This window comes from Phaethon aethereus, assembly GCF_964289735.1.
Source record: "Phaethon aethereus genome assembly, chromosome: 6".
NCBI lineage: Eukaryota > Metazoa > Chordata > Aves > Phaethontiformes > Phaethontidae > Phaethon > Phaethon aethereus.
Genome location: NC_138580.1, coordinates 32,097,704 through 32,123,014, shown reverse-complemented (window position 1 = coordinate 32,123,014; position 25,311 = coordinate 32,097,704). Strand labels below are relative to the sequence as shown.

At 38.2% G+C, this 25,311-nt stretch overlaps 1 protein-coding gene across 1 annotated transcript; it reads right to left on the bottom strand.

The window, feature by feature from the left end:
* Positions 1–281: 281 nt before the first annotated feature.
* On the bottom strand, positions 282–23,696 carry SF3B1 (splicing factor 3b subunit 1; the record flags this gene model as incomplete). Its single annotated transcript, XM_082001356.1, has 25 exons — positions 282–841; positions 2,134–2,350; positions 2,929–3,201; positions 4,072–4,203; positions 4,617–4,737; positions 4,824–4,935; positions 5,035–5,217; positions 5,463–5,684; positions 6,101–6,226; positions 6,392–6,538; positions 6,627–6,772; positions 7,016–7,286; positions 7,415–7,501; positions 7,966–8,145; positions 8,864–8,965; positions 9,057–9,254; positions 9,911–10,032; positions 10,434–10,646; positions 11,439–11,673; positions 11,823–11,990; positions 13,194–13,273; positions 15,109–15,223; positions 15,925–16,026; positions 17,325–17,491; positions 23,669–23,696. 25 exons carry the CDS (start codon positions 23,694–23,696, stop codon positions 683–685), a joined length of 3,906 nt encoding a protein of 1,301 aa, XP_081857482.1. The 3' UTR covers positions 282–682.
* Positions 23,697–25,311: the final 1,615 nt, after the last annotated feature.

The window sequence follows — 25,311 nt, the reverse complement described above, 5'->3', positions numbered from 1 at the left end:
CAACTGATCTTACACATACCATTTACAATGAACTGCTTAACTTCTGAAAATTTAACAAGCTAATCCATCCCCACAACCAGAATACTGCAGATGAAGCAACAACAAGAAGCAATTAAACACTACTTCTTCCATGAAAATAAACTGCCACTACTACAACCATCAGCCAGACTACAGTTACATTATTGCATGACAGATAGACACATTAACTACAGTTTTTACGTTTTTCTTATTTATTCAAAAGCTAAGGGATGACAAAAAGGGTTAAAATGTTATATGCCACCTACTTATTACATGAACAAATACTTTAATCCAAAGGGACTCGTTTTACAAGCCCCTCTGTCCAAAAACCACACACAAATTTGTTTTTATACACAAATGTTTATTTCTCAAATAAACTTCCCCTTTAAACACAAGGAATGAAATCTAAATCTTCATAAAGATGAATCCAAAATGAAATTCCTCCAGTACATTGTAATCACTGTTTTCTTGGTCACTACTGGCTTTAACTGTTTAACATCAAAAAACAAGGACATATTTAAAAAATCATGCTACTGGATTCCTAGCTCTGCCTCTGACCAGCTCTACACTGATCTCCAATATTTTTAAAATTTTACATCATCAAATCTGAAGCATTTAATTGAAGAACAGCTGTGCATTAAACACAAATAACTGAACAAGAAGATTATAAGATGTAATCAAGTTCATAACGAATATAGGTGTTCTTTTCATCGTTATAGATTCTTGGATAATGTGCTATCAGAGCATCCTGTGATCCGATGTAGATTGAATTATATATCTTCCAATAAACATCTCTGACTTTCCTGGCTGGGTGAAACAAACCCTAGAAAACAGAACGAAACAAAATGTATTAAAAGCTTACGGTCTAAATGTCTGTTATTGAACTTAATACAGTTTTGCACAATAAGCATTTAAAAAAGCAATTACAATAACTAACACCACTTATAAGAAAGAAGATACACTAAACATGTCACTCCCAATTTCTGCAACCATCTAAACTAGCAAGTAGTAAACAAAGCATTATTTACAGACAGATTTTCTTATCTTTTTTTCTGCAGGGAGAAATTTCACTGAATGTATTTCTAGTTTCATATTCTTCCTTTAAAATAAAAATTAAAACCTGTTGCAGTATATTTGGTTGGAACTGGATCTTATCTTTGGCTCTGCTAATTGTGATTTGGGCAGAGCGCACTAAATAGGGCTAACAGTTTATCTTGTGTATTCCTAGAAAATGAGCAGAATACAAAGCTCTAGAAAAAAGTCCTACATGATAAGAATATACAAGTAGCATTTGCAAAAATATATACTGCACAAGGGGCTTCTTTCACCTTCCTACTGATGTCAGTATCTTTGTGCTGAGGTCCCCCACATAAAAAAAGCCACAGAGTGAAATTCCATATCTGCAAATAATAAATGCTGTCACATCTTCTCTACATTGATCTGCATTACATTCATCCTAGTTTCCCACCTTTTATGTGAGTTTAGATTCTACAGCCAATGCAGCAAGAACTCTAACATGCAATTACACAGAGAAGGAGCCTTCAGGTTTTACTGCTACACACACATTTACAAAAGCTGAACTGACTACTGTTGATGTAATGGTACAACTTCTGATCAAAGTACCATTTTTTAGTGCTTCACTCTTACAGTTCTAAATGGCTCGCTGTTTTTTGTTGGCTAATGACAAATAATGTTGATTTAATCTTAAGCCTATCCTCTCATTTATCTCAGTTGTTACTTGTTCTCATAAGCCTCTGCACTACTAATTTATTCCCCAGTCATTAGTGTCCTCAAAATTTGTGAGATGCTTCCATTTTACAAGTCAGAGTGTGCCAGGCTATTAGAGCCAATTTATATTCTAAGTTACCTGCTATTCCTATGCAAGTTCCTCAGTGTAATGGGCTATCTCACTATATCGAAATCTCTTATCTATTGTGTATTTCAATTATTGAAGCCCTTGGTACAGAATGCCATGTTTAAAGAATACTTTAAAGAGACGAAAAGCCACACTGTTCTCCTTTGCTGGAAACAGTCTTCAGTTGACATTTGTCTCCTGGAAGGAAGTCCTGCCTGGTAATTGCTGTCTCTGCTACCCCAGCATACACGAGGACATACCTGTAAACAATACTGCAACATTCTGCAGGGTCCAATGGCAACTCTGAGGCCCTCCAGAGCCCCCATAACTGCCTGAATGACGTGAGGAGAGGTTTCAAACACATTAGGCCATACATAATTTAACAAATGATTAAGAGAATCTTCACAGCCAAACCCATAAACACCAAGAGACATATGCTGCACCACAGCACTGGCAGTTTGTCTGTGTACAAGATCCCTGCAAAGAGAACAGTGGTTTGTTAATAAATCATACTTGGAAGCAATGTGACTGGATTGGACAAGCGTAAGATTTCTTTTCAATAACACTTTTTCTGAAAGCACTAATATACACTTTTAACCCTTATTTGCTGACAGCAGGAGGCAGAGTAACAAAAAAATCAGTAAATCTAAAAAAGTCCGAGTTTTCTGACAAATTACTGCGTTCTAAAGCCACAGCAAAAGTACTAACAACAGAAATTATCAAAAGCAGTTTGAATATAGGAAGTCTTGGCTCAAGATGCTTGCATCATTTTAATCTTTAAAAATATCAGTAAAATAGGAGTACTGAATCTGAATTATTTGCAGACAATGGCTTCCAAGTCATGCTGGCCTATGATGGAATCATAGAATAGTTTGAGTCGGAAGGGACCTTTAAGGTCATCTAGTCCAATCCCCCTTCAATGAGCAGGGACATCTTCAACTTCATTTTTAGCAAACAAGGACAATATGCATAATTGCTATCGTTATAACCCAGTTATACACTTAAAATATATTACTATGGCTAACTGTACCATAGACAGAAAGAAGTGCACTCACCTGTCCATTAAAGCATCTTCAAGCAATGGTGTAACAGCATAAATGTAATCTTTTCCCATCTCTCCAATGTATTCAAACAGGAAAGAAAGAGATTTTAACACACCATTCTGGACATTCAGTTCTGGAACTCTGTATTCATTCATGAGTGCAGGCAGCACTGTGAAAGGTGAGCATGTTTCAGCTACAATAGCAATTGCTACTGTAGTACATACTCTGTTCTGCCTTTCCTGTACTTTCAAGTTATTTAGCAGTGTAGCCAAAACATCGTGGGGTCTGGAAGAGATAACATGCGCATCCATGTCAATAGATTCAGGGAGGATTTGGATAAAATGAGTTGAGTTTCAAACAGCAAGTGGCAAAAAAGCATGGCTTAGCCCCTAAAAGAAGTTTAGATAACTGGGAAACAACATAAATCATGAAACTGTAAAACAGCTTAAGCAACTGCATGATCTTATTTTCATAACCAACATTTTTTACTTTCTCTAGACTTAGCTTTTTCCTGCCTTCTGATGCCTCCTGTGAACTCTGAAGGGTAGCAGTAGCCTCCCCATTATTACTCTGATCCCACAAGCAATGACAAACTTGTATAAAACTACACACATTGATGGAAATAGGCAGTGTCCTGTAGAGATAAGCACAGTTACGGCATTCCTTGGTTGCTTGCAGTATCTGCATTGTCAGTCATTGGTTACTTATTTAAAAATACACATAAAGGTGGGAATTGGGCTTCATTCTACAACATGATGACTTGCAGTATCACCTTAGTAGCAAAAAATGCTTTGCAAATCAATAGGAGTATTGATTTGGGGAAAAGTAAGCGGAGAGAGAATGAGCATTTAAAGAAGAGTTTATGAAACAATACAGAGAGGGTCTGAATGTATCAAAAATTCATGAGACAAACAGCTCTTACTACCAAATTATACTCTAACCTTGCTAGCCTACAAATTTAGTTCAAAACTGCAGCACCCTACGTTAACGAAGAATAGGTAACTCTATTCTCCTTCTACAAAATTAGTAAAATCAAGTCTACGCATTTAACATGTTAAATGTAAAGAAGCTTGAATATTTCTCACCAGAAAACTCACAATCATCACTATGTTAGGTAACTGTGTGTAGAAGTGGATAAGCATTAGACCAACTTACCCAATAGCTTTCGCGATATAACCAAAAGTGTTCACTGTGGCTCTTCGGATAGCTTTCTTGTGAGCTTTTAATAATTCAAGCAGTTCAAAGCAGATCCTCATCCATTCTCTCGCAGAAACATATTCTGCACCTCTGAAGGAATAAAGTGAGTTACCTCCTCAGAGCTGTTAGAAGTTTTTAACTAAAACCACATAAATTGCAGCACCTATTCATTTGCTATCGGAGGGATACTGCTTAAGCTACTTTGTTAATTAGGTATCCAATTAAGATTAGATCTTCATTGGTTAACAGGGTACTCTATTATTTTGTGTGCATTCTAAGTTTGCATAAATGGACAACATATTTCTTTAAGTGTTTGCAAAATTATATAATACATTGAACAGACTGTCTGCTAAATATCCCATCTCTTGATATTTCTTAAGCTGTGCGTAAAGCTTAAGATATGACAATAAATACACAGATGCCAAACCTGATACTCAACTTTAGCTTTTGCTTCAATAATTGACCACGCAAAGGGTCAAATAGTTTATCATTTGGCAGCTTACCGGTCTGCAATGCGCCCAACAAGATCAATACAATTTTCCTGTACTTTCTCATGTCTGTTCTTCAAAATAGGTGTAAGTCGTGGCAGCAGATCTTTGATTGGTGGTGTCATCTTGTGCATACCTATTGAATTCAAACAGGTGTATTTAGTTTTATACTGCCTGTTCATTTTGCTCTTGAACAGGTATGTAATCAATACACAAACATACCTATAACATTCACAATAGCTTTAAGTGCTCCAAGTATGCTGCCCAGTACTTCAGGATATTCTTCACCCAGGTACTCATACAATACAACACCCAAGTGTCCCATCAGTTTTTCCTACAACCAAGTAAAAAGATTTAGAAGTTAATGTTTTTCCCCACCTCTTATTACTGTGGCATACTACAGCAAATTTGGTAGAAGAAATCAATACAATACCTCTTGACAAGTCTTCATGACAACTGCAGTACGAGAGATCAGGTCAGCAGCCTGCTGTCTAACTTTAGCTGATTTGTTGTTCAAACGCCACAAAACTGTACCACAGATTTGTGGCAAGTAGGGTTTAACTCTTTTGCCTAGAGCATTAACCACTGTGCCAAAACCATTCAGCATCACAGAATCCTAGTGTAAAAACAACAAAGGAAAATCGGACCAACAGCAACACTACATTTTAATTAAACATATCATCTACAATTGTTATTAAAATGCTAACATTCCATAGCTTGTTTCTGGATTTCATTTATTAGAGCACTGATGCCTAAAAAAGAATTCTAAAAATCTAACTTAGAAGCATGCATTTCTGTATAACTAACAGTGAGCTAGCTTACAATTAAAGTGAACAAAACACTAAACACCCTTAGCCTTACCTCTGTGGTCTGCTCCTGAAAGGCATACAGGATACCATCAATAAGCTGTTCTTCCAGTTTATGATCAATGTCTGCTGCTCCCAGGTTTCCCATTATCTTCTCAATTGTTTCCATGACCATTTTTCTGTATTGCTCAGCCTCATCTTTCAGATCATCCACAATTCTAGAAATAATTTCTGCTGCTCCAACTTTATTTGCCAGCTCCACAGTTGTATCAACCAACTGAAACATAAAAATGTTAAGTAAGCAAGCATTGTTAAAATCTACTTTCTACATCTTGAAAATAAATTTCCCTAGTCTGAAGAGGAGAAACAGTATCATGCATGATAAGCCCGCTACAAACAACTGGTTTTACCTTTAGAAATCATCCAATGTATTAAACAACAGAAATGGAGTTAACTACCCCACCTTACAACTGATCCAACTGATGTAGCCTCATATTCACAGATGTAAAATGTTCTTAGGAGGCTATCAAGACAAGTGAATCTTCTAGCTATGCAACTTCTAAATCGCTAGTCCAAACACAATTCAGTTTCAGAACATACAAGACAAAAATCAAGCATCTAGCCTGAATGAACATTCTAATGTGAATTGTGTTCTACTGTAAATCATTTTCCAACTAAAAAAAACCAAAATACCTGTCTGTAATTTCTTCTGTCCAATGCCATTCTGTGCTGCCAGAAGTGTTTGAAAAAAGGTGGCAAGATTTCTGTTTTAATGTAGTTTGCTTCAACACCATCCGTACCACAACACTGCTTTACAACCTGACAGGAAATTAAAAAAATGGAACAATTTTAATTCTGGGCAGGTTTTGCAGTGGGTTGATTTTTGGTTTGGTTTGGGTTTGTTGTTTTTTTGTTTGTTTTTTTTTTTCCCAAAGGAAAAACGTATGTATTCAATATTAATGCTAAACAATCATTCTGACATACCTTCAACACAATTTTTTTCATCTCTTCATCAGGAGACTGGAACTCTCTGATAAGGATTAGCATGACTTCTCTGGTATAGTAGTTTGCATACTCAGCATCCATGAGTGGAATCAGGTAACCAATAGCCTTCAAAAAGGCAGCCAAACCCTATTTAAATGCAGAAATATGTCTCTAATGAGTTACAGAAGATATACATCCATTTCAGTTCAAACTAAAGACAGTGTTTTACATATACCTTTCCTCTGTGTTGACGTATACCCTTCCACAAAGGCTTCAGAACAGAATCAAATGACTCAATACCATAGGGAGTAGCTGCCTCAGCCAAAGCAGCAATAGCCAAAGCACTAATGGTGCGAACTTTCTGCTGCTCATCCACCAGACCTGCAAGAGAACAGTGTTTTTTACGACTTTATGTACTTCTTGTGACTTAAGTTCAAATAGCAAAAATAGCAGGGAAATATAAAAGGGATTAACTTATTTTCAGGAAAACTGAGTCAGCTGAACTGTTTGTTAGTGTCAACACACAAAACAAGGACCTTACCATCACTGTGCCTCACTGGGGTATGAAAAATTTTCCAAATATGAAGTGAATAAAAAACCTTTACCTGGGAAAACAGAACTTACCATGTTCAATAATTTCAACCAAGCTCCTGAGATGAGGCAAGATCGCACAACCCATAAGAATAGCAATCTGCTGTACAATCTTGATGCCAGTATGCCTAGCCTGCCAGGATTTTTTGCTTTTACAGACAGCTTTCAAGAATGGTAACAGAGAAGGAATGCCCAAAGCAGAGGCAACAACAGCAAAGGCTCGAGCTGTTGTATTTCGGACATATTCATCCATGTTATCAATATCAGGTCGCATTGTGGAGATCATTGTTGCCAAACCAGCAGCCTGAAGGAAAAACATAAAAAACATACCAACTGGATTTATGAACAGTACAGTTAATTCTTCTGCTGTGCCTATAAACATGCAGCTATACGTAAGCTAACTCAATGCCTTAATGAAGGCTGGAACTTTACCTTAGCCAAGTTTGAAATAATTTCTCTGCCTTCCACTCTAGCATAGTAGTCTTCATCAATCAGCAGTGGTTCAATGACAACAAGGATCTGGAAAAGATGAGCAAATTAATATTTCCTTTCATTAATGCTTTTAGTAATATTTCTGACCCAACCAGACTCCATGAAACAGAGATCATTCCATGGACCCAAGCTTCAAACTTTATGATGACTAGAAAAAAATTTACATCCATTATGCTCTTCTTTTTTTTACAGCTCTTTCTCTAAAGGACCTGGCCTGGAGATACTACCCAAATCAGATAAGATCCCTTTCCCATCCCCAAGTATGCATATATCATTTTTGCATCATGCCTTACTACTATAAAGCTGACACTTTGATCACAGTACAAGAACTTAAAGTTTGGCTTAAGAAGAAATATGAAAGCCAATTATGTTAAAAAAAAAAAAAACAAAACATGGTATCATCCTCTTCTGATATGCAAATAAAATATACACTTCTCCCAGCAGTGATCAGAAAAAGCAAATCAAAGATGAAATGGTGAACTGCAACAGACCTTATGTACATATGGTCGGACCAAGTCATCCAGTTTGTAAAGAATTCTGTCGATGACTTTGACAAGCAAGTGACGTTCTTGATCTTCAAGCGTTGGTGACATCAGCAGAGGCAGAATCTGATTAAACAACGGCCCCGCTCCAAATTCCCGAGCTTTATCAGTAATTTGTCGCAATGCAGCCTAAAGAAAAGCAAACAGCCTATCAGTTAAACTATGGAAACAATACTGAACAGTTATAAAACAGGTATGTAATTCACTGTAACCACAGGCTTCAAAATACTTGCTTCTACCACTGTAAAACTGTACTTCAAACAATTTTATGCTGATCTGTTTAAAAACAAATGCGTGAAGAGAAGCACCCTGATGCTAGCGCCCAGATGTTCAATTTTCAAGAAAAGAACGCTCCTGGTCTAATATTAGGAATGGCTACATCTGAAAAGTACCTTATACAGCTTTTACTTGCACCTAGGCAGCTTGGTGCTATGGTCAATTTAAAGCACAGAAAAGACCGCTACTGTATTGCATAATGTGTAAGGCTGAAACTTAACTAAAGCTACACTGCTAATTTAAGTGTAAGAAGCAAAATCCAGAAAATTATGAAGCCCTGTAAGCAAAAAGTACTATAAATCTAGTTTCTCAGAATAGTAAAAAACGATATGATACAAGCCATATACTATTTAGTGACTGGTATTACCATACAAAAAGCAGCAATACTAAATTACATCGAATAACAAACAAAAATCTGCACAGATATAGAAAAGGAAAAAAGCACTAAATGGGTCAAAGTTTAGGAGATCATCTTAAAAATAATCCCACAGACAACTGAAATTAAACCTGAAAACAAATGGAGATTTTTGAAAAATGGAATTACATAAATGCATCTGACAATTCATCTCACCTTTCTCATGGGAGGTGTGCCATTCTTTATTTTCAGAAGTAATTTCATTATTTTTCTCTCCTTCTGTTCTTCAGGACTCAGAGTTGACTCATCAACATCAACCTACAAATAATTCCAGACAAATAAATAGGCATTGCTACATATTCAAGAGAAATCAGGAAACTTTAATCAGCATGAGTGAAATCTCATTTACCAGCAGTTTATCAAAGTATTGAATATCATCTGGTTTTAGGAATGGAAGATTGCCAGATGGCTGGTCATTAACACTTTTCATAGTCCGGTCTTCTGTCTGCATGTGGAATCCAGTCATACCACCCAAAGGTGTCGGGGTTGCTGTAAGCTTACGAGCTGGAGTGCGAATAGGTACATAACCAGCTGGTGGGGGAAGAACCTACAGAAGAAAGAACAAAATTTCTCTCATCACAACAGATATAAAAAGAGGAAGGCATCAAATACAAAACATTACTAAACTTATATCTTCCATTTTATTTGTTTGGGGATTTGTGTGAGTGTTATTGCATACACTAGATCCCACACTCACAGCAATACAAACAAATTCACCATGACAGTCTGTGTTTGTGCTTATCCTATATTGACAATATTTCAGCAGAAAGCCCACTTCCACCGCTGAGAGCTTGGATAATAATCTCTGAAGTCTCTTTACAAGGTATTCAAGAAGCACTTCAATATCTGTATCAACACAGTATACTTGCCGACTTAAGAGTCTGCAATTCTCTTCTATGTTTTAGTACGTCTGGACTTAGTATTTTAATCAGTCCATTCAGAGCTCATTACTGGCCTTCATGGGCATTCCCAAAATTGAGAAGCAGAATAACAACTGGCCTTTGAGACCACATTTAGTTCTCCCTGTCTAATGGATTTAAACTAAACCAGTAACTGAATCAAACAAAAATCTACAATCAACAACTAATACTTAGTGTGAAACATGTGACTTCTGGAACAACTTGGTAAAAAAAAAAAAATCAGTATTCTCTGGCAGAAAAAAAACCTATCATGCTCTGCTGTGTTTTATTCCAGTTGAATTACCTTATATCCTTCTGGAAACATAGCATCCAACTCTTCATCAGAAAGTGGTCTGTTTCTCTCATCGATTTCCCTTTCCCAACGCCAAGCCTGCAGCTGTTCAGGAGTCATGCTCATGATATGACCTATATTTCAATTTAAAAAAAAAAAAACACATATAAAAAAGGATTTTAAAAAAAACATTCTGTATGCAGAAGAGGCAACTTGTACTTAACCTTTAAGTGCTCTCTTGAGCCAAAGTTTCCATAGCACTTGAAACCTGTAGCCAGTAAGATATCAAACCTTTAGAGAGCCTTTTACCAATTTTTTACTAACTAAATTGAACAGGAACAGACATATAACCTTAGTCTCGATTCCCCTCCAGAACTGAGTTGCTGTGGGCGTTAAAAATGGTAAACTGAGCACATACTGACCACTTTCATATGGGCAGAAGAACATGTTAGGCAGAAGTCTATTTCAAAATACAATATAAAGGTAAACATTTCCACAAATGAAAGTGAAGCCTTAGAGAATGGCCCAGGCTTACCTGGGGTAGGAGTTGCCATGTTCATAGCTGGTGTACCAATGGGTGTTTTGCCAGGTGTCAGGACAGGAGTGCTGCCACCCATCTGGCTAGCAGGTGTTTCATCCCATCGTGACTTTCTTTTACTTGCTCCTGGGGTTGGTGTCTCACCAATGGAGTCACCACCTCTATCTGTACGAGGTGTCTCAGCCCATCCACTGCCATGCCCCGGAGTATCTAAGGAAAAACAAAACAGCTTTTGTAGGAAGTGAACAGCATATACTCCAACTACAGTATCAATATCCAAACCCATTTTCAATATCACATCCTCATGTCTATACAAATCAACAAGTATCAAATAAACAAATACACTAGACAAAAAGTAAAGACTACTTTGGTGACTACTGAAAAGACACAGGCATTACACTAAAAACATCCAACAGAGAACTTCATTTTATGAAAAAAGCATGTCACCTTCTTGCTAAATCTTAGCATAAATAAAATCCTAAAAAATACAAAAGAACTTAGATGTTCTAGACATTGGACAAAGTACTCCACGTACTCCCTTGATAAACGCATTAAGGAACAAAGATGTTTCACTATTCTCTGATGCATGAGCTTCACTCAAATTAGGCAGGTGAGAAAATGCTTCCAAAACTTGTTTTAATATAACCTCTTCAAAAAAATTAAACAGTTCAAAACCACCACACATAAATGTATAACAAAAAGCAATCCAATGTGAGCTCCTTTATCACATTAAAATCCCAACCTGCAGCAGTCACTAGATATACTACAAAACTTTGATTCAATTTTTGAGCCAAGGTGCTTTCACAGATGTGAGCTAAGCTAACAGGCAGAATTCAATGCGACAAACTCGGACAAAAACATCACTCCACATCAACCACTAGATGTCAGAATATAACAACTCCTTGCCTGACTTCTTAATCTACTGTTTATTTAAGGTAAAAAAAAAACTGTAGAATTAACCATTCAAAACTTATTATGCACTTTCCAGTTTGCCATAAATACCTCTTTCTGTTTTAGGTGTTTCATCCCATCGATTTTTACGTGCACTGGAAGTGGCACCTCCATGGCCTGGTGTTGCATGACCAGGTGTGTCCCGTCCAGGTGTGGCAGCTCCTGCTGGTGTATGACTGGGAGTGGGATCCCATATTTTTGAGCCTGGGGTGGCACCAGGAGTTTCACTACCCTTTGCACGGCCTGGAGTTTCATCCCATCGCAGAGATGGTGTATGTCCAGGAGTCTATACAAGACAAACCCAAAAGCATTAGTATCTCTCATACTATAAAGTAGAAGACTGACAGTTACTCTGTTCAAGTAGGTAAGAAACTTCTGAAATTGAAGATTAGCATTAATGGCTTCTGTAGATAAGATGATGAACACTAGTATTACCTCTGCTTGATCCCAACTGGATAACTTTTTAGGTGTAGCACCTGGAGTCTGATCAGCTGTCTGATCCCAACGACGTTTGCGTTTTGAAGGTGGCTGAGATGCAGCTCCATTGACGACTTTAAGCTCTCCAGCTTTAGCTTTTTCAGCTAGTTGTTGCCTAATTTCCCTCTATTCAAGGGCACAAAAAGGCAAACGTAAGAAAGATTTCTTAAGAAGGTCTCTTCAGATTATACCATTAAAAGAGATATTTCAGCTGTATCATAATTTTTATGCTATTTTTTGAGGTTTTGCTCAGATAACATGCAATTAGCTACTGTTTTAATTTCAAGTTCATTATATTTTCAAATTCTTCTATACTGACAGAGCAGCTATGAGACTAGAGGGGCTGTTTTTAAATTGATTTCTTAAAGCCATTACTACAACAACTGCTAGCACATGGAGAATTTTGAGTGCTACCAGTTTCTGTCACTTACATGTATGCCTTAAAATCATTAAGCATCTGTTTGAAAAAGTTCTACTTCCGTAAATTAGAGGTGGATGACTTAGAAAACGTGTTCATGTTAGCTATATCCATCAACATAAGAATTTCAGGACTTTTTAACAATGTAATCTCAGAATTTTAAATAAAAACAGCACACTAACCCAGACTGTTTGTCACTTATCAATGCGACCATGAACAGTTAAGATTGTCAAAATTATAAACTAATTCCTCAATTAAAGTCAGTCAAGTAGGGTAAATCAATATCAATCTACAAAGGTAACTGGAACTACAAGATCTTGCTCCAATTAATAAGATGGCACTGTAAGTATTACACAAGAAATTTGATTATATTACCAAAATCTTCTTACCTATTAGAAGGAATTTTTAGTAGCCATGAATAAAGCATGTACTTTTACTTTTTTAACATTTAAAACCAAATGTTAACCTTACACCAATTCTTAGTACTGCAACATCTGTTCTAAGTGCTTCAACAAAAGCCTTTTAAAACCTCCCTGGATTCCCTTTACACAGAGCTCACAAAAACATCTCTGATACTGAATACACCTCAGTGACTGTCACATTTATTTATTCTCATCCTCTGAAAGAAAATAAAAACAAGAAGTCCAAGTGCTATAAAGAAATGCAGATTAAAACATACTGAGACTACTTCTCCCTCCATTGTTTAGGTATTATACAGAACAGGTGCTTTTCAAAACTTTCGTCATTAAATTCTACTGACTTTTAACACATGAAGAACAGGATTTTCCAAAGAAAGAGACTTTTAAGTCAAGACAAAAAGTTAACAGAATTTCCACTCCCACTTTCTTAACATGCTTTCAAAAGTTGATAAATGAAACTAAATTCAAGTGGAAAACCCTCCCCACACACACCTCTTCTTTTGTTAAATGCTGTTCACGCATAACATCCATGTATGTTCTGGCATTCATTTTAGGATCTGGTGTCTTCCCTCCTGCAGAAGAGAACAGCAACAGGAATGGAGCACAATGAGTACAGGATAAGCAGAAACTATTGACTTTTTCTATTGTCCTGCTCTAATATTATATTATTCCATGATCATTTAATTTTACTTTTTGATTGAAAATTTTAAAAATTACATGTATCTTACGTTTATTCAGTTTGCTGATCAATTTAACCTGTTTGAACACAAACATAGCTACTGCAGTTTCAAACAAATATTTTAAAGCCGATATAAATGATAAAATGACAACACAGTTAAGAGTCTTCAGAAGTGATGGGTTCCTGGGTTGCTAATCCGGAATACGTACACTTTCGTGCCTTTGTCTCCATCAGCAGTTCTGACTTCAAGCAGCAGAATAGAAGCCTAGAAAATTATCTCTTTACCATTAGTAACACTTTGGAAAGATATTTATATTCAAAACATTACCTTGTGTAAGCTGTTAAATCCTAGTTGCTATCTGACTATAACTAACTATTGCATACCTAAGTAATGTTTAATATGTTTTACCATAAAGACCCATTTATAAGTCTGACAAATCCGGACACATCTCCCAGATCTTCTAGCGTCAATATTGTAAAAGGGCTTCATTAAAAAAACAAACAAAACAAAAAACCCCAAAAAACTGTTTGATGACACTTTCCCCCTCTTCTCAAGGTACAAACGTGATTGGGAGCTGAATGCAATACCGTACATATACCACCACAATGATACTCACAGGTAATGGGTTTTGTATACCATATGTTGTTTTATGCTGTGTATCTTGAGTTATTTAAACTTTTAAATACTTTACAAGAAGCCCAACTTTATAAAAATAAGACTTGTCAAGAAAAACACTTCTCTCTAAGAAAAATGTGCCGATTTGCTATACAAGTGGTATAGCATTATAATTTAGGGAAAAAAATGAACTTCTTAAACATTTCTATGCTGAAGATCATTGCCCAATTGGCTGTGTCATTCTGACACTAGCTTTGATAGGACTTTCCTTTGGAATACTTTTTCACCATAATCTACACAGGATGTGTTGAACTGCACCCTTAAGAATGCAGACAGGACTGGCATATAGCAGTACTGCTGTAGGAAAGAAATTAAGGACAGTTAGTATGGGCCTGTGAATTCTGACAATACATGTTTATATCAATTACAATTAAGCAAGTAAAATAATTAATATCCCTATTAATTCATGCAGGCTGAAATTCTAATTTTTAAAACCTGCAAAATAGCTACTAATTTTAAGCCAACAGGCACCTTATTGCCACACGTGAAACTCACTCACCTGAAGAAAGTTTCTGTCAGACCCACTATACCCCTTTTCCTGACTTGCATTCTAAAATTATCAGAACAGACTTGAACTATTAATAGTATCAAAGTCTTATATATGCTTTTGCTTCTTTTAGCTATACCACCTAAGTTTACATAGGATGGCAAGAATTAGGTGCTCTATTTTGAGAGCTAGCATTTCACAAGCAGTAACCCTGTAAATCTATGATTTGGAATGAAAACTTTCAAGGTACTGAAAGAATCTGAGCACTCAATACACAAGTTGTTCAACGTATAACGCACAACCCAAAACAAAATGAAAAGAGAAACCTTTAACCCTTTGTGTTTCTATGGCAATGGCTCATTATTTTCTTGTCCTTCTACCTGGAAAGAAAACTTGTATTATAAAGATGAAGAATATGGCATCTAGATTTTCAACCAAATCTCTATAAAAAGGGGATGTTTAAAACAAAACTAAGTTTACAAGCATGCCAACAGAAATCAAAGGGCTAAAGACAATTAAAGACAAGAAATTTCATAAAGGGTTTAGAAAAGTCAAAATAAATTACCATCTGCAAAAGGATCAAGACGCTCAGGGGAAATTATCATCATCCGCCTGTGCTTTTTGTACTCATCTTCCCGATCTGCAATCTTTTGAGGACGGTGTTCTGCAAAAGGATCATACTAAAAACCAAAAAGAGCTTGTTAGTCACATATGCAAGAACAACGATATGAAAAGTGTCTGGTGACCATAAGCCTGTATTTATTTTCAGTATTACTACAAAGGCCTACTTTATTTTTAATCTTAACTATGTAGGAATGTCAAAACACTATGTTAATATAAATTTTACTTCTGTAACTGGGATTTTTTTTTTTAAACACAAAATTTCTCATGAAATAACTTCTAACAATAATTTGCTATTTTAAAAAGTTTATTCACTTGTTACCAAAGCATTTCATGCTGTCAATCCTTCCCCTTCTTTTTGCAGGGCAGTATCACACTACTTCATACGCTTTTAAATTTCACAGAAAAATACTCCAGGAATATAAAACCTAAGTGATTACATTTTATTTACAAAAAGAATGATAAAGGAATTTACGTTTTCCAGTTATTTTCATTTTTGAAGTATCTGACCTATGAAAAAAATTTTTTAGTAGTTTAGCGTGTATTCCCACATCGCCTTTACATGCAGAAGTGCCAGTTTTTATCACCCTCTGGAATCCTAAACTAAAGCAGTAACAAATTTAGAGCAAAATTAAAATACAATACCCCTCTACATACATCTTGCATTTCCAGAAGACAAGACCTGGTCTCGAAAAACTTTAACATTTCTTTACCCTAACACCTACAACAGTATTTCATTGTGCCTTAAATTAAGTTGTACCTGTTCAGTAGACTGTGGTATGTCATTAAGCAATGCCACTGGAGCATGGTACCCTGGCTTCTTCTGGCCAAGCAAACTTGTAGAAGGGTAGTCATCATCATCCTGTTGGTAAAAAGACATGGCAAATTTGTCATGTTGGTAAGATATTTAGATGAAATAATGTCAAATTAACATCCTGTGGTCATAGAAAAGATGAAAATGGACAAATGGAATAGTTAATTCCAAATTTTAGCCAGCTTTTTCATATAACTTTCTATATTACTCCCAAACTGCTGAATCAGATAAACCTATCCACAACACTAAAAAGCAACTTTTTCTCTATGAGACTCAAGTATTCTGCAATACACTACATTTAATCAAGTATGCTATCTACACTAGTTATACAAAAGTCTGTATTTCATATCAGCACTATTGATACAGTTCCCTAGCTGGCATGTGAAAACTGGCGCACAGGAATTCAAACCATTTTTTCTTAAAAGTCAGATAGATATAGAAAAAAATTTCAGTAAACAACCGTATAAAAAGCTTCAGAAACAGTGAAAAAAATTCAGAAAAACATTAATATTGATTTAGTTATAACTTCTCAATCACAATGACAATAACAAGTACCCAGAATGCATAAGACGCTTTTGCTATCTATTTCCTCATATTAGTAGCCAGTTTCTGTGCAACAATTTACAGCAACACAAAAGAAAAACTGCTCTTAAAATTATGTGAGGCCCTGTATTGGAAATTTTTAATTAAGGAATTCTTAGAAGTCTACAAATGACACATAGTACTTCACTACAAAAATATATCACCTAATACTAAACTGAACATAGCAATCTTCCTTCCTCTTAAAAACATAATTCACTCGGTGTAGTATGTAGTTGCCTATGCATTCCTGGTCAGAACTGTAGTTTCTGACTGCTCCTGCAACTGAAAATGTGGTCAAATGTTACACTAGAAACTAATATAATCTTACAAGCAGGATACATAAGGAGAACATAATACAGTGAAAAAAACAATCCTCAAAAATTGCTCTGAAATCTAAAATTAAGTAGAAACAGAAATCTTAGTCACTTAAGTATGTTGGCCCAAATTTTATTAGATTTTTTCTTTTTCACCACCATTTTTCATCTTGGCAGCAGTAACAGAACAAAGTCAATTATTCCAGTCAAGGCTAATGCTGATTAAGTACCAGGCCACAACTTTTTGCCTTCTGCTTGGGCCTACGTGACTTTCAAAGCACAATTCATGTAAGTATAAGCTAGACTTAGAACTTAAGAGCTTCCCAGATGAAGCATATTTGGTCCAGTATGGCTCTGCTTTTACTTCAGCAACTGCTATTAAAAATTACTCAAAATTAATTCCAATATACTTAGAATGCATGCCCTAAACAGATACATAAAATCACTTACATCTTCCAATTCAGTTGCTGCAATAGAAGTGACATATCCAGCAAACCTGCTGTCACTGCCACCATAAATTTCTTGATCGTAATATCCTGTGGAATCAAGGCCTACTCCTTGTGCTTCATCAAGAGCAGGCTTTTTTCCTTGAATTTCTCGGATTTGTGCTTCAATATCTAGGGTAAAGACACACACAAAAATCATGTCTTTTTACAGATACACACAAAAGGTAATATTCATGTTACTATGTACAGCAAACTGAGCTTTTCAGCCAATTTGAAATATCTCTTAAAGAAGTAAATATTACACACAAAACTATAAAACCACAATGTTTATAAGCAGCTTTTCCTTAAGTTGCAATGTTATCCAGCACAGACTACTTCAATTGTATGGCCTGAAGCAAATTATATTCAAACCCCCTTAATGTATCTCATCTAGCAAAGATAGCAGAGAAGGTAATTTACACCACCGTAATATTTCTCAACACTACACTAACACAGCACTTTGTCAGCAAATGTAATCCTCTCATTAAAAAAGCCTTTCAAAATGTTATCACCAATTAGCAAACCAGTTTTGCTCATTAAAACAAATCTGTTCAAAAGGGCTACCGCATGAGTTGTCAAATCTCAGAATATTCAATAAAACAACACTGTATTGTGTTATCCAACATATTGCAAAGCTGTATTATCTTTCAACAAATAATAAAAAAACCCTCTAATATGCCACTGGATACCAAGTTAGCAAAAAAAAAGTTAGGACCAGTTTCTTTTCACTCTGGCAGCTCAAATGTTATTTACTCATGACCATTCCTGCCTGCACCACCACCTTTGAGGAGTCTGCTATTCTTCTGGATAACGAAAAGCTTACAATTCAAACAGGACAAATGGGAGCTCTGTCATTCTTTTAATGTACCAGGGTCTAACTCTAATCAACTCTGGTGGCCACCTTTGGCCTTAAAAATTTGGTACTTGCAGAAAAAACATAAACTTGTTAAACCAGAAAACAAGGAACCAAATTAAACCATGCTTTCCTCCTACCTGTTGTAATGCAACAAGAATGTAAGTTACAGTAATTCAACTGTCTTCAATAAATTTAATTGTGATATAGGTATATTAAGGCACAACTAACTCCATAAAATTATTACTGTTTCCATCTAAATTTTATTTGATTCAATAGATATGTAAAGATAATTATCCATACAATGTGAATTTCAGTAGATCAAGCAAGTATTTTCATGGCCAAAAGAATACAAGAGTTGCACTTCACGGCTGAAGGAATACCAAGGATCACGCTTGAGCAGGAGGGTTGGGCTATATAGTCTCAAAAGTCCCTTCCAACCTCAACGATTCCGTGATTCACCCTTTGCCATCTGAAGTGGTATTGCCTGCTACATTAGCTTGAGGGAAATTGGCCAATTTACAAAAGCTACAGGAAACTCTCTTCACAAATAATCTTAAATCTTGACTATGCGCTATTTTTTTTTTATTTACTGTTGCTCATTTCTCTTTTTCAGGACAAATAAATTTCACAAAGTTTTCCCACCAAGGTATCTTGAAAACACACTATACTACAACATCTGCTAACAAACCTGGCAAAAATTAAGATTAGAGGGGGTTTTTTTAAGGTAAGATTATTGCTAATCCAAATTATTGGACCCGAGACATAAATTGGGGGGAGTAACGGGATATTTAGTTTTAGTGATTTTTTTTTTTTTTTTAATGACTGAAACACTGCAGATCAGCAATTGCTTATTTTAAAAGTAAACCGTCAGCCCTGTAAAGCTTCAAGACCTAAAGTCAAGGCTGGATCCTTTTCTCATCACAAACTGCCACTAATAACAAAAACAAAAAAAAAAACAACCACTGTAGGCAAAATTATGCTGCCTGTACATGTTTTCTATAGAGGTAACTGAACATGTAGTTTTACCTGACAAATCTTTGCTATACGGCTGTGAGCGAGAACAGCAGGATTGTTCATGTACAGCCCATAGGACTGGCAGAAACACTGACTTCACTTTAAGCACGGTAACCCTAACAGCAAATCTGCAATTCCTGCAGTGGGCCAGTGGGGAAAGACAGTAACAGCAGAAGTATGTTTCTAAAATCATCAACAGTCCCACGCACAGAAGATACATCATAGTGGCTGATAAGGAGAATCTCGCTTCAGCCAATTAAGGGTTTCCATCAAACTTTTGCAAATATCTAGAACAGGGTAACTTGGACAGTCACCTCTGTGTTACAGAAACTCATGGTATCTGCCCTGAACTCATGAGAAACTGAAACCTGACAAAAGTCTTATACTGCTGGCCATGATCACCTGCTGAATCCCACTCCCAGGTACCTCCAGATCCCCTTAAAATCCTGCAGAGCATAGGGGATTCCAGCAAGTCCAGAACCTGAGACACTTGCTCCCCAATGTTACTTGCTGGAGAAGCAGCAGAAAGAAACCGCTGCCGAATTAGGGAATCCCATCTTGCCCACGGAGGTTTCCGATCACCTTCAGAGGCATACCACTCGTATTCCATTTACCGGTGCCATCTTAGGGTATTCCATTTTTATGAAGTCATCCTATGGCATGATTATGGAATTGATACAACTCAAACACATCTCTCTCAGATTTTTTAGTTATTTCTGTTGCTTTCAAAGAGCAGATAGAGTTCCTGATTCTTTTTGCAGCCTGGTGCAATGCAGCACTGGGGTGAAAGGGAATACCTGAAGCTTCCATTGCTACGAAGGACTCTTACTTCTAAAGAGCAGTTACTGGAACAACCCACCGCTTCTTCAGTAGCATATTAAGCCCTGATTGTGCATCCATAGCTGTAACCAACTTCAACACAAAAAAAGCCTACAGATCTTGCCTACAGTGCAAAAGTCTATCCATCATCTGTCCACTGAATCAACCTGACCATATAGCTCAGCCAAACAAAGCACCAGTAAGTACTCTGCCACACAGGATGGGCCACAGAGACTTGCCTGTGCATGGGCTCCCACCACTACTACCACCAGAGTCTATTAAAGCAATTGTGGGATTTCTGCAGCAAAAATGTTAATACAAGAATATTTTCCTATTAATAGTTCTTACCAACACTTTACATATTAAGGCCTTGTTCTCGTACTTTATTTTGAAAATAGGTATATTTACTGAAGAGGATTCAGATCTCATTTATCATTGGCCTTCTCCTTTAAATTACAAGGACTACAACTGTTTGCAGACTAAGGGGCATTCTCATTTTCTTACAGCAAAACCTGCTGGGTTATCTATACCATAAAAGAAAGTCTACATAGGGTCCATAAGCTTAACAAATCCCCACTTATGGCCACCATAATTTTCAACTAATGCTATGCAGTCTCCAAGTGCTAGTTTAAATGAAGTACTCTTCAAAGAGAACACCCATTTGACGTGCCCCAAAACCCCTTTTGGGGTTTTGGGGTTTTTAGAAGGTCTAAAAGGACTGCAGACAGAGGTAGCCTGATTGCCAGTTTAGAAAGCATCACATATTTAGTTGGAAAAGACTACTTAGACATTAAAGATGTGTTTACCTTCCTTGATCTACCTGGCACTTTCTTTAAAAAGTTCACAATCTATTTAACAAAGCGCTTCAATACAAATCAAATTAAGAAAGAGTAATCACAAAGCTTTTAAGTACATTGTGTAAAGCAAAGTACTTCCTTGATGATTTAGTCAACCAGGACATGAACTGAAACCCCAGCCAAAGACAGACACAGTAAAGGGAGAGGGATTTTTTTTAAAAAAAAAAAAAAGGGAGGGGGATAATACCCTACTGATCATTTCTTATGTTTTACTCAAATTACTATCTTTTGGTATTTTAAAATATGTAACTTTAACATGCACAGTCGATTTGAAAAATACCATAAATGTTGAATATTTTTCAAGTCAACATATTTGAATTTTAAGTAGCTGAAAATCTAGTTCACAGCCAGATCATGATAGCCTGTCTCAAAATATATACGCCACTACCATACACATAGTCCTACTTGCAACATTTGGAGCATACGACATTATTCAGCATGAATAAAAGGAAAAAGAATCAGACCCTGTACTGTAGTAGTATTTCACAGCATAAATAGTTTCTATGTTGTCATGCCTTATCATATTTTTGCACATTTAGCTTGCCCTGTGCAACTTTATTTCTTGCTATTTTAGCACTCTCATACATGTTAGGTCTCTCCATTATGTTTGGAGATCTCTTTGTTCTTTCCTGAGCAAGAAAAACGTATGCAAATTAAAAACTACCTTTGGCAGCATTCAAAACTCAGCATTTATTGAGGCTTTATAAGCTGCCACTTAAAATTTTACTTTTCGGCCTAACAAAACTAAGATTTCCTCCTTAAAGCTATGCAATTGAAACAACCTCAAACTGTTTTGAGACCTCATTCAAGCTGTGTCTTGAACACATCAATCCACAAGTATTTAGTGCACAGTACAAAGATGTGAAAGATCTTCTGAGACAGCTTAGTAACAAACAACTCAATTTTGCAAATCAGTCAGGAACCAAAAAAAGTAAGATAAGATAGAAGTCTGAAGAAAAATAATTAAGCTATTAGCTATAGCTCCATGTTGGGAGAGATGGCATTACATGATCATACTCAGTTACATACATTTTTCATTTAACCACATACAACCCCCCTTTAAAATCTGTTCCTATACAACACTAATCAAAACACATGCACTGAAAGCATGTCAATGTTTTCATTAAATTAGACCACCACTGGCTTCAATAAATAAGCAATTTAAGTAAAAAAAAAACAAAAACAACCCAACAAAAAATAAGTCTACTATTTTATTATTAAAGGCTCTTTACGTAACAGGAGATGCAGAGCACTGTGATGGGAAATGCTCACTTGAGTTGTATCTCACACAAGCCTTATGCATGTAACAGCATATAAACCAAAGACAAAACAATTTCTGTAATTCTACAAAAATATTCTAGAATACTAAAAAATAAAATCAAATTAAATTTTTAAACAAAGTGAATACAAGTTTAACCTATTCTTCGTCCATAAACTCAAACCAGGTATGCAGTGTTAAAGACTACATTAACCTCACTTCCAAGGTAGATGATGCCTCTCCATTTGAAAAGTTTTTTCAGTGCAAAACTTAAGGTCCCCAAAGGCAACGAACACCTGGGCACGCTGCCTACCTCACAGTGTACAACCACTGTCCAGGGATATTTTTTGATTAGTGAATTACAAATGTAGATTAACATAAAACACAGCAGATGACCTATCATATGGAGAAACATGAGTAAAAACCCAAAAGCAAAACCACAGAAGCAGTACAATTCTAAGAATTTTCCTTCCTTGCTTGAAGATACTTAAGAGCAGAACAAGCCACAGACATTGGCCAAGAAGAAAGCTTTAATTCCTACTATACAGAGCTGGAAGCTGTAGTAAACCCAGCCACATAGCACCTCCGAGAATAACAACACACTGTCTGTGACAGCCCTCGCTCATTAAACCCATCAGAGATCAGTTTTGCTACGCAAACACCCAGCCGGCAGGAAGCCTCCAGTGCTAAAATGGCAGCTGAAATGCTTGAGTCCTCACACTGTTTTTTCCCCTCCTTCGGGGCATTTTTCTCAGTAAGCACCACGTCGGCGCGATGCTTAGTAACAACTCGGGCCACGCTGTCTTTCAGCGACACCCGTCCGCCCTCCCTCGCTGGCCTCCGGTTTCCTGCGGAGCCAGGCCGAAAGGCTCGGCCAAGAGAATAAACGTGTGTTACTGACGGCTTTGATGCGAAACCGAGGCGGCGTGAAACACGACTTTTACGGAGCGCCTCTCGAGGGCTCGACGCGAGCGGCAGGAGGGGACAGGGCCGCGCGCCGTGATCGGAGGCGAGGAGCAGCCCACGGGCGACCCTTCGTGGAAGCGCTGCTCAGCCTCGGCTTCGTGACCGGCAAGGCGGGAGCCCGGCAGGGACCCGTGCCCCAGCGGCGCCGCCGGCCCCCTCAGCAAAACCGGCGCTAACCGACACCGTACCCCCCCTCACCCCCCTGCGCGGGCCCAGGCAACCACCGCCTGCTCCTCCCCCGCACGCACAGCGAGAGCCACCCACAACCCCCGCCAAGTCAGGCTCCCCCCGCCCGCCCCCGCAGCCCCACCCCCTCAGCCCCCGAGCGCGAGGCGGCGGCCCCGGGCATGGCGGTGGCACAAGCGAAGACGCCATTACAAACAGGCCCGGCCCGCCCGCCACGGGGCGAGCCCGCCCAGCCCCCGCCCGAGCAGCCGAGCCTGACGCTGCCCAGAGTCGCGGAGAAACACAATCAAAAGACGATGTTCGAGCACGCAACTACCAAGACCATCGCCGCAAGTGTTTTTCAGGCTTTTTACCTTCGTGGGTCTTGGCGATCTTCGCCATTTTGTCCAAAGCGAACAACGCCGAGGCGGAACTGGCGCGGCCCCGCCACTTCCGCTACAAGGGGGGGGGGAGGGGGGGCAGGCCGAGCACTCAGTGCGCAAGCGCGGCCGCGGGCGGCTCCGCGTCCAGCGAGGCGCTGGCGCCTTGCGCAAGCGCAGTACCGGCGGCGAGCAGACGCCACTCTGTCGGTTGGGCAGGCCTTCAAGGCCGGGGCCCAAGCCCCGCCCACTTCATGATGGATGGCCCTGTTGGCGAATGATGGTGCGGTTGAGCGGTACGGAGGCGGGCGCTGGGGGACCAGTGCTCAGGTGAGCAGTAACGGTCCGTCCTGGGCAGGGTGAGGTTGCGTCATGGGCTGAGGGGAGCTCAGACCGCGGCGAGAGTCCCGGGGAGGCCCTGACAGCCTGGTGGACGGCTGACAGGAGGGAGGGTGCCAGGGCATTCCCCCACTGCCGCAGGAGAAGGTGCGTCTAGCGCTGCTCATGGCGCTGGCCTGAGGAGAAGCCGCCGCCGGCTGTCCGGTAGAGCACGGCAAGGCTCGGAAGGGGGCTGAGCCATTTGCGGTGCCGGGCCAGGTGAGCTGGGTGGGGTGCAGCCAGCTCCACTCCCCCCGAAGCATTTTGCCAGCAGGCCTCATGCTGATGCAAATCTTTTCACACAATCTCTGTTTATTTGTGTAAACGTAAAAGTGGTTCCCTCCCTCGGTGCTGTTCAGGCCAGTTCATAAGGGACAATGCCTTCTACGGGCCTTCACACAAGAGTTACAAGCTATTATGTATATGAAGGTGCAGGCACTTCCATGCTTCTCCGTTACCTTCAGGCTAGAGAAGAGAACTAATGTCACTCTTCCAGTATCTGGCTACAGGCTGTCTTTTTCCCACTTGAGACACCAAAAGATGATGACACTTCCAATATACTGTGTGGACAGTCAAAGTGCAATCATCAAACATGTTACTGTTTCCTGAAAACTTGCTTCTCACAAATACTGGTCTCTTCCTGAAGGTTGGTCCCACTGGAGTTTGCATGCTCTGCTACGTTTGCCAAATCGCTTGACCTTTGTTTCATCTTATCAGAGTAACTAGCCCAGTACCAACAGATGAATTGCTAGATATCAGAATAAAGCATATATATGTATAATTGCCACAAGATGAGGGCATAACGGGATGACAGCACTTCAGGCAGATCAAGTCTATTCAGTATTTTAGTAAGGGCTTGAAAGAGGGAATGGAATCTATGTTTCTAAAATTGGCAGATGACACCAAACTGTCAAAAGCTGCTAGCAGGTGGAAGAAGGAATTCAAAATCATCTTCTATTGATCCATACAAGAAATAATCTAAGATCAAGGAGGTGAACTTTAATAACAAAGAGCAAAAAAATACTACATTTGAATACTACTGAATTTTATATCAAGTATATGAATTTAGAATAGCCAAAATAATCAGAAAGTGATCACATGTGGACAGCAAATCAAAGCTAAATGTATATCAGTAGCAAAATTCTGCTGCAGGGAAAGTAAATTAATTCTAGGCCATTAAAAGTGGCATCGCATATAAAACCTGGAAAGCAATCATTTCACTTTACTTGGCACAGTCAAAGCCACTGATGGAGTACATG